At 42.5% G+C, this 10214-nt stretch overlaps 1 protein-coding gene across 1 annotated transcript; it reads right to left on the reverse strand.

The window, feature by feature from the left end:
* Window positions 1–422: 422 nt before the first annotated feature.
* LOC310800057 (uncharacterized protein) lies at window positions 423–9568 on the reverse strand (the record flags this gene model as incomplete). The annotated part of the gene is made up of 4 exons (XM_083662643.1): window positions 9488–9568; window positions 8412–8482; window positions 7401–8284; window positions 423–687 (listed from the first exon to the last, which is right to left on the reverse strand). The coding sequence occupies exons 1-4, from the start codon at window positions 9504–9506 to the stop codon at window positions 423–425; spliced, it is 1239 nt and encodes a 412-aa protein (XP_083518769.1). The 5' UTR covers window positions 9507–9568.
* Between the last annotated feature and the right edge of the window lie 646 nt (window positions 9569–10214).

Below are 10214 nucleotides of genomic sequence, written 5' to 3' on the forward strand. Positions count from 1 at the left end.
CAAGTTCAGCTTTATTGTCATTAAAGCAATACACAAGGCACGGCAGAACCGAAATGACGATTGCATCTAGCCCACAAATAGTGCAATTTCAAGAGAAGTGCTGACAACCGACAATAAAGGTAGTAAATTAAAAATAAAGTGCTTTAAGGAGATTATTGCACATGCTAAAGAGGTTTTTAAAACAGCATCAATAAATAAAATAGCCTACTCTAATTTAAAAACTAAATTAAAAACAAACATTAAACAGTACCAACGATGGTAGAGAAGGTCATAATAAAGTCTCTGTTTACCAACCATGGTTGTGTGTGTGTGTGTGTGTGTGTGTGTGTGTGTGTGTGTGTGTGTGTGTGTGTGTGTGTGTGTGTGTGTGTGTGTGTGTGTGTGTGTGTGTGTGTGTGTGTGTGTGTGTGTGTGTGTGTGTGTCACAGGGAGTTAAGGAGCCTGATGGCGTGTGGGAAAAAGCTCTTGCAGAACCGGGCTGATCTGCTCTGGATGCTGCGATATCTCTTGCCGGAGGGCAGGAGGGTAAACAGACTGTTGAAGGGGTGGGTGGGGTCTTTGGCAATGTTCAGGGCTTTGGATATGCAGCGTTTGTGTGCTGTCTCCTGGATGGTTGGGAGAGAGGTCCCAATGATTCTCTCCGCCGACCTCACCACCCTCTGCAGAGATTTCAGGTCCATGGCGTTGCTGTTTCCGTACCAGAGGGAAACGCAGTTGGTTAGAATGCTCTCAATGGTCCCTCTGTAGAAAGAATGGGGGGGGGGGGGGGGGCTCGCTTCATTCGCCACAGGAAGTGCAGGCGTTGGTTAGCCCGCTTTGCCAGTGATGAGGGGTTGTGTGACCAGGACAGGTCCTCCGTGATGTGACCAGGATAGGTCCTCCGTGATGTGACCAGGACAGGTCCTCCGTGATGATCTGCACTCCCAGGAATTTGATGTTTTTGACTGTCTCTACTGTGGAGCCCAAAGTCCTACTTTCTAAATGTGTGTCTCTTGCCTCCTTCCTTTGTTTCCATTTTGGGTCTTTTATTTACACACAAAGTTTAAAGCAACAAGGAACTGCGGCCCCGGAACTGCTGCCTCTGCAGTACCAACCTGCAACAGCTGAATGCATTAATGAATGCATTTATTTGATCAAACAAAAAATACAGTTCACCACAAGAAGCATCAAGTACAAAATGATTCTTCAGGATGACACAAAAAAAAACATCAAACCCTAGACCCTCCCTCCTCCACTCTCCTGCTTTCTCCTCTTTCCGGTGTTTCTTCCTCTTCCCCCCTTCCCCCACTACTCTAAAGCATAGTACACATTCTACTCCAAAGCATGGCACCCACTCTATCCCCTCCAATATTTCGCCACTATTTAAAGCATGGCACCCATGCTCTTAGTATTTCGCCACTATTCAAAGCATGGCATCCACTCTTCCCTAAAGCAAGGCACCCATAAGCTCTATATGTGAACATGTGCTTATTTGGCAAAAGGACTTACTACTAAAGGCTTGCAGCCAATTAAATTAGGCATAGTTTGGTTGCTAAGAAATTGACATATGTCCGTTTGCAAGATGTGCGTCTATATTTCTCATTCTCTCCCCACCTCCTCCCTCCCCCTGCTCTCTTCTCCCCCACACCCCCCCCTTCCCCTCTCCTGCTCTCTCCTCTTGCTCCTTCCCCACCTCCTATACCCTCCAGCATCTCCCATTCCCTCCCCACCCCATCACTCTCTCACATTCCCCCTGCTCTTCTCCCTTCTCCTGCTCTCTCCTCTGCTCTCTCTTCATTTCTATATTTTCTATATTATCAATTGTTCAAATGTTATCTTTATTCTGTATATTCTTGTTACTGTTGTGTCAGCTAGAATTAGCTAGACATACTTTCTGTGAAGCCCTCTGAGACATGCTTGTGAATTAGGGCTGTAAATAAACTTGACTTGACTTGACTTGATTTCCATTCTGGTCCCGAAACAATAAACATCAATATAGAACAATCACCAAACGTCTCTGTGACTGACTGACTGACTGACTGACTGACTGACTGACTGACTTCCTTCCCATTGTTGAAACACACGAGCTTAAGTGTTGAGCAGCAGTCCGGGTTTGACTTAAAGGAACACTCCATGGATTTTGAAACAGCTTTGTATCATTACAAAATCAGTAGTATCTCTGAAAACTGTCAACAGTTTTGCAGACATTCATTTAGTTTAGCAGTTATTGAGAGTTGATTTGAGTTCAGTTGTGGACCAGTGAGGTCGTTCCTGCACAAATGGTTCACAACTTAAATCAATTTAACTCTCAATAACTGTCAAACTAAATGAATGTCTGCAAAACTGTTTGCAGTTTTCAGATATAGTACTGATTTTGTAATGATACAAAGCTGCTTGAAAATCGACGCAGTGTTCCTTTAACTATGTCACACTTGTAAATGTGTGCTAGTATTAAAGGCTCAATGACTCAACTATCTATTTTTCTCTCCATAGAGCAGCAGGCATGTCCAAAGACCATCCACTCCAGACCTTTGAGCCTGATATCAAGACCATCCACTCCAGACCTTTGAGCCTGATATCAAGACCATCCACTCCAGACCTTTGAGCCTGATATCAAGACTATCCACTCCAGACCTTTGAGCCTGATATCAAGACTATCCACTGCAGACCTTTGAGCCTGATATCAAGACTATCCACTGCAGACCTTTGAGCCTGATATCAAGACTATCCACTGCAGACCTTTGAGCCTGATATTAAGACCATCCACTCCAGACCTTTGAGCCTGATATCAAGACTATCCACTCCAGACCTTTGAGCCTGATATTAAGACCATCCACTCCAGACCTTTGAGCCTGATATCAAGACCTTCCACTCTAGACCTTTGAGCCTGATATCAAGACTATCCACTCTAGACCTTTGAGCCTGATATTAAGACCATCCACTCTAGACCTTTGAGCCTGATATCAAGACCTTCCACTCCAGACCTTTGAGCCTGATATTAAGACCATCCACTCCAGACCTTTGAGCCTGATATCAAGACCTTCCACTCTAGACCTTTGAGCCTGATATCAAGACTATCCACTCTAGACCTTTGAGCCTGATATCAAGACCTTCCACTCCAGACCTTTGAGCCTGATATCAAGACCATCCACTCCAGACCTTTGAGCCTGATATCAAGACCTTCCACTCCAGACCTTTGAGCCTGATATCAGGGCCATAAATTAGTGATTCCATCTGCTTGGTGAAGAGAAAAGTGTGTCAGGTGTGTGTATGTTTATGTTTATGTTGTTCATATTGTGTGGGCCTTTTCTGCTTCAATTTAGTTACTTCCATTGATCACACCTGTACTGCTTGCTCTTTTATTCCTTTATTTGTATTCAATGTTTTACTGTTTTTATTTCAAACAGATGTCTTCTCATGTTATTGTAAAGCACCTTTCAACCTTGTTAAGAAAGGTGGTGGAAAACAAAGGACACCATATTTCTAATAGCTATCTCACACATCAAACATGGCCTCATTTAGGGATTTAGGGCATTTTTTTAAATATATAAACAGGGTCAAATTCCTGCGTCAGTGCTGTGTAGGCTCCTCGCTGCATCGGCTGTCTTCTCCCTCCGTCTCTCGCTGGCTCGGTTTGTCTCCGAATAGTTTTGGAGGAGGAACGGCAACATGGAAGAGACTGGGGAGACTGGGGTACCCCACCCACGGCTCCCAGTTCCAGGTGGAGCAGCTTCCGGGCCTTCCCCCTCTCTTTCTCCCCCGTGAATCCGCCCACCGTGCGCCCATAGGTACGCCTGGAGAGAGGGGTACTCGGCGGCCATCCCAGACGAAGCCGCTCACACCTGCATCTCACCCAAGCCTCGGGCAGGGCTGCACACGGCTCCTCATTTCAGTCGCTCCTCCTCTGGACTCCTGCTGTCAGCACGGCATCTCGTCTGAAGTTTTGGTTTGAGCCACTTCTTGTGATTAGCCCATTTTTACCCATAAAGCTTTGAAAATGTAGCATAACCAAGGTTTTGACAAGTTTTCACTTGACTTATTACTGAACCCAGGGCTCTAGCAGCAGTGTCGGCCAATACGGCCCGATACGATACGATTCCGATACGCAAGGTCCCAAGTCGATACGATTTCCAACACGATTCGATATCGATATTTTAGTTACAATACCAGTTTTGCTTTGATAATGGAAGAGATTCTCAAAGAACAAATGCTGTAAATTGTACAAGGAACCCTCTAACCTGGTGCAGTATTAAAAAATATTAATATCTACATTAAGAATTGACCATAAAGCAAGCAGTTACATCATGTAATTATTTTTTATTTAAACATGACCAACATACTGTAGTCATTCAACATCTTATCTTTCTTTACAGTCTTCTGTGAGAAGCCAAACAAATTTAGATTTCCACTATACAACAGAATCATTGAACAGCAGTATGTTGTAAACAATGTTTCATAAAGTATAAATGCTTTGTAAATAAAATAAAATAAAATTAAATACAGCTCAGGAACATTTCCAGTTCACAAACATTATAGTGCAAACAGATTTGAGGTCTGTATATCTAGCTCATGGTGCATGCATAATGCACATGTAGCCTACAGTATTTATGTTTTTGTTTCAACTACAAACATAAATAAACGTCAACTCGAAACTATGTTTTAACTACCACACACAGCCTATAATATTATAGCCTATGTTTATTTAAAAAAAATAAAAAATTGTAAAATGCATTTTAAAAGATCGATAGCCTACTGGGATTTATGTATCGATACTTGTTCCTTCACATGAATATCGATTCAATATTGATATATCGATTTTTTAAAACCCAGCCCTACATACAATGCCATATAATCTCAGATCATCTCATTCTGCTCTGCATCACATTTTACTCTACCATAGCCTACCTACAGTACATATAATGTAGAGAGAAACATGGTAGGCTACAACACCTTTGATACAATTATGCAAAATGTGGTTGTAAAAACAATGACATTTTATTTTGTTAATCACATTTGATCAATTACTGTACAAAGCATACATTGTGTTTGACATTGTATTGTGTACAATGCAATGTTAAATGCCCAAGTGCAGGCAGCTTATTAATGTGGCTTTAAACATTTTGAATATTTCACTTGTCAAACGTTGCCCTCTAGTGGCATTATGTGCTGGAGCGACTGCTTCATGGTCCAATAACAGTCAGGTTTATTTCAGCACTTACCAGGATGTCACATATTATATTGTTTTAAACCACCTCAATCTGATGGTAACTCAAATCTAGTCCGTTTTGATAGAATGTTTCCTGAGCACTGGCATCAACATTACTGCCACAACAGCTGACCTGCTACAAAGAAGCACCTAGTGTTTATAGATCTGAAACAGGCATCTTGCATTCTACCTACAATAGGTCTGTAGCAGGGTCATTATAGTTTTAGAGCTAGTGCCACACAGGCTGGATGTATATGGCATCCAGCTACAGGTGGCTCCCCATATACATGCAGCACATGTTGAACATGTCAGCATCAGAATCAGCTTTAATGGTCACGCATGTAGACATACAAGGAATTTAACTTTGGTATACGTTGCTCTCAAGGACAGCGATCAAACGTACATAAAGCAAGTTAACTGCTATTTACATTATATACAATAAGTGAGATGTAGAGTGACTGTTATACATATATATAGGGGGGGATTGTCTACCCAGACCTTTTATGTATATGTAAAGCACACTGGATTGTAAACAAGCCTGGACACAATAATATAAATTTACACATGAACAATCAATAGAGGCTTATAAGGTGTAACAATGTTTTATTTAACTCCAACAATATTAATGTAACATGAATGTAACATCAATAAGACAAAAGATAAACAGGTCATTATCCTGCATCTACAAGCTACTGAACACAGATATAACGTCTTGTAATAATCAATAAACAACACAGCAGTGTGGGGTTTCTCTACAAGTGTGTGTGTGTGTGAGTGTGTGACAAGTTTACTACAACCAAAAAATAAACTCCAAAGCAAACAAATGGATGTAAACTCCATATAGTTTATTTGGGGGGCAATGGAAAGTGATTGACTCAATCTGACCCAGCAAACTCTACAACCAAATGACAATACAATTTGTTAAACTTAATTATCAGCTAAACATTAGATCAGTGATATTCAACTTGCAACCCGGGGGCCAGATGTGGCCCATGATAGGGTGCCAAGTGGCTCCAACTAAATTGTCAAATATCACTGCTTGCTCGCCACCCAGGCACTTATATCAATGTACTTAACTAACTTAACTTAACTATCCTGTGTGGACCAAATAATCAGACTAAACTCTGGCTGGCACCTCAAAAACCTACAATCCACTACAGAGAAAAGTATATTATTGTATGTTTAGTAACTGACCCCTGGCCTCCTGTCATTTTGCAAAAGTGGCCCCCGGGCAAAGTAAGTTGAGTGTCCCTGCATAAGGCTGCATTAGAGGACTGTTCAGATGCTGCCACAGATGATTCATGTCAGAGGTGATGCTTGTTGTGACTTAGTCACTTGAGTTAATGGCAGGCTAGAAGTAATACACTGAAGAGCTGGGCTTTACATTCATTATGTTGATGTCACTGTTCATGTTTCAATAAACGAAAAAAGGGCTCGCAACACAATTTTTTGATAGCTCCCGTGGCGGACATTTATTGAGATGACAAACCGTTTCGGCCCAATTCGGGCCTTCGTCAGTGTCAAGTGAAAAATACATTTACAAGGAAGTGCTTAAATAGCATTTTCATGGGTCTTTGTCTCCGCCTGGTGGTGTGGAGGCAGACCTAGGTACAATCTTCAAAGCAGTTTCACAAAGCATACATTTGTTCATGTTTCATTCATACGAGTCAACTTTAGGGACAAATACTAAATTCAATATATCTACATGAAGCTCTGGTGGGTCAGAAAAAAATCATGGTGATATTAGCTCCATGGTATTCTGCTGTAGTAATCACATCACAAATCAGACCTTTAACAATCACAGCTCTCTATTCAAACTATATTATTTACTTTGTGATGAGATATTTACATTTTTGTTAACATTGTAGCAACGCAATGTCAAGATTTATGGCTGAGAAACAAACATAATTATGCATAGAGAGACTCTGCTGTGACTGAACTTTGATTCATTACATGTTTGGTTGGAGAGAGAGAGGCTTGTTCCCCCTGCAGACAGTGGAGGCGCTCTTCAGCAGGTTAGATGCAGCGGTGTTTCTTCAGACCAGATGACTGAGTGAACATTTTCTTACAGCGGTCACACCAGTAGCCTGTTCCAGTGTGAAGGCGTTGATGTATTTTTAGGTTACCTAACTGACTGAAACTGCTCCCACATTGGTCACAGTTGTAGGGCTTCTCTCCAGTGTGAATGCGTTGGTGTGTTTTTAGGGTAGCTAACAGACTGAAGCTGCTCCCACATTGGTCACAGTTGTAGGACTTCTCTCCAGTGTGAATGCGTTGATGTCTTTTTAGGGTACCTAACCGACTGAAGCTGCTTCCACATTGGTCACAGTTGTAGGACTTCTCTCCAGTGTGAATGCGTTGATGTCTTTTTAGGGTACCTAACTCACTGAAGCTGCTCCCACATTGGTCACAGTTGTAGGGCTTCTCTCCAGTGTGAAGGCGTTGATGTCTTTTTAGGGTCTCTAACTCACTGAAGCTGCTCCCACATTGGTCACAGTTGTAGGGCTTCTCTCCAGTGTGAAGGCGTTGATGTGTTTTTAGGTGACCTAACCGACTGAAGCTGCTCCCACATTGGTCACAGTTGTAGGGCTTGTCTCCAGTGTGAATGTGTTGATGTCTTGTTAGGGTAACTAACTGACTGAAGCTGCTTCCACATTGGTCACAGTCGTAGGGCTTCTCTCCAGTGTGAATGCGTTGATGTGTTTTTAGGGTATCTAACCGACTGAAGTTGCTCCCACATTGGTCACAGTCGTAGGGCTTCTCTCCAGTGTGAAGGCGTTGATGTGTTTTTAGGTGACCTAACCGACTGAAGCTGCTCCCACATTGGTCACAGTTGTAGGGCTTGTCTCCAGTGTGAATGTGTTGATGTCTTGTTAGGGTAACTAACTGACTGAAGCTGCTTCCACATTGGTCACAGTCGTAGGGCTTCTCTCCAGTGTGAATGCGTTGATGTCTTGTTAGGGTACCTAACTGACTGGAAGATTGACCACTCTCTCCTGAGTGAAGTATCTGATGTTGCTTTAAGAGGTGCAGCTTTGTGAATGCTTTGTCACACTGCTGACAGCGGTGACGTTTGGGTCCGTTGGTGCCTCTCTGTTTCTGTAGAGAAAGATATAAAGAAAGAATCAGGACAGAGGCTAAGTAAGTGTGTGTGTGTGTGTGTGTGTGTGTGTGTGTGTGTGTGTGTGTGTGCGCTCTCAGCATCAGTGACTGATATTTTCCTCACCTTTGCTGAAGAATTCATTTGGACAACGTTCCTCTCCTCCTCTGCCAGATGTCTCTTCCCACCAAGCAGCTCTGTAGGTACAGCAGGGTTACATTGTGCTCATCAATCAACATATCAGCAATAGTATGAATCAGCGTGACGTCACTTGCCACCCAGAAATGCTGAACCCCGCGGCAGTTAATAGTACGAGTGCTCCAAACAAACGTTAATATCTCAAAAACTATACATCATATCGCTTATATTTTGACATTCTGAGTGAGAGCAGAAGTAGCTCAAGAGTTTGATGTATAATATATGCATGTCGTGAACTGTCGCAGTTTTTAAAATGTAAACAGAGATAACTGTTCCCAAGAAAGATATCCTACACTACCCAAACAATAAGCCACATATAACTAAGGAGGTAAAAAGATGTATTAACAAAACAAAACTGGCTTTTGAAAATAGGGAAAGGATGGGGGCAGCTGCAGCACAGAAAGAGCTGAATCTGTTGCTGAGGAAAGCTAGAGGGAATGTGTCTCGTCAAGGATCCTTTATGACCAAAACTTTTACCACAGACTGAGCAATTAAATTCTTTATCTTCTGTGTGGACTATCATGTGTCTCTTCAAGTGTCCTTTCTGACTAAAACCTTTACCACAGACTGCAATTAAATTGTTTATCTCCTGTGTGGATTATCATGTGTCTCGTCAAGGATCCTTTTTGACCAAAACCTTTACCACAGACTGAGCAATTAAATTGTTTATCTCCTGTGTGGACTATCATGTGTCTCTTCAAGTGTCCTTTCTGACTAAAACCTTTACCACAGACTGCAATTAAATTGTTTATCTCCTGTGTGGATTATCATGTGTCTCGTTAAGGATCCTTTTTGACCAAAACATTTACCACAGACTGAGCAATTAAATTGTTTATCTCCTGTGTGGACTATCATGTGTTTCTTCAAGTCTCCTTTATGACCAAAACCTTTACCCCAGACTGAGCAAATACATTGTTTGTCACCTGTGTGGACTATCATGTGTGTCTTCAAGTATGCTTCATTAGCAAATATTTTACCACAGACTAAGCAATTAAATTGTTTACCTCCTGTGTGGACTATCATGTGTCTCTTCAAGTGTGCTTCTTTAGCAAATCTTTTACCACAAACTGAGCAGCTGAAGTGTTTCTTCCTTGGAACTTCACTGTTTTTCTGTGAGCCTAAACCTGACTGAAGTTCACTAGTTTCCACCCATTCACCATCATTGTCTTCAGTCTCAGAAGAGTCTGAAGTCTTGTCATCACTAGTTGGTTGTGAATTACTATCTAGATGTAAGTATATAAAGTTCCTGGCTGGTTCTGATACTCCACAGTCCTCTTCATCAGCTTCTGTTTCCATCTGTTCAGTTGAGCAGGTGGCTACAGGCTCTGCCTCTCTGTTCTCTTCTGTTTGGCTTTGATGAAGCTGTGAGGACTGAGGTTTCTCTTCCTCCTCTTCACTCTTCACAGGGACAACAGAGAATGGGAACATGGTGATATCAGCCTCCTCCAGCCGTTGAAGCTGCTCTCCCTCCCTCCTGATCCAGAGTTCCTCCTGATCCTCTTTAATGTCTGGGGGCTCTGGTCCCTCCTGAAGCTGCTCTCCCTCCCTCATGATCCAGAGTTCCTCCTGTTCCTCTTTAATGTCTGGGGGCTCTGGGTCCTCCTGAAGCTGCTCTCCCTCCCTCCTGATCCAGAGTTCCTCCTGTTCCTCTTTAATGTCTGGGGGCTCTGGTCCCTCCTGAAGCTGCTCTCCCTCCCTCCTGATCCAGAGTTCCTCCTGTTCCTCTTTAAT

This window comes from Poromitra crassiceps (assembly GCF_964638095.1).
Source record: "Poromitra crassiceps genome assembly, chromosome: 29".
NCBI lineage: Eukaryota > Metazoa > Chordata > Actinopteri > Beryciformes > Melamphaidae > Poromitra > Poromitra crassiceps.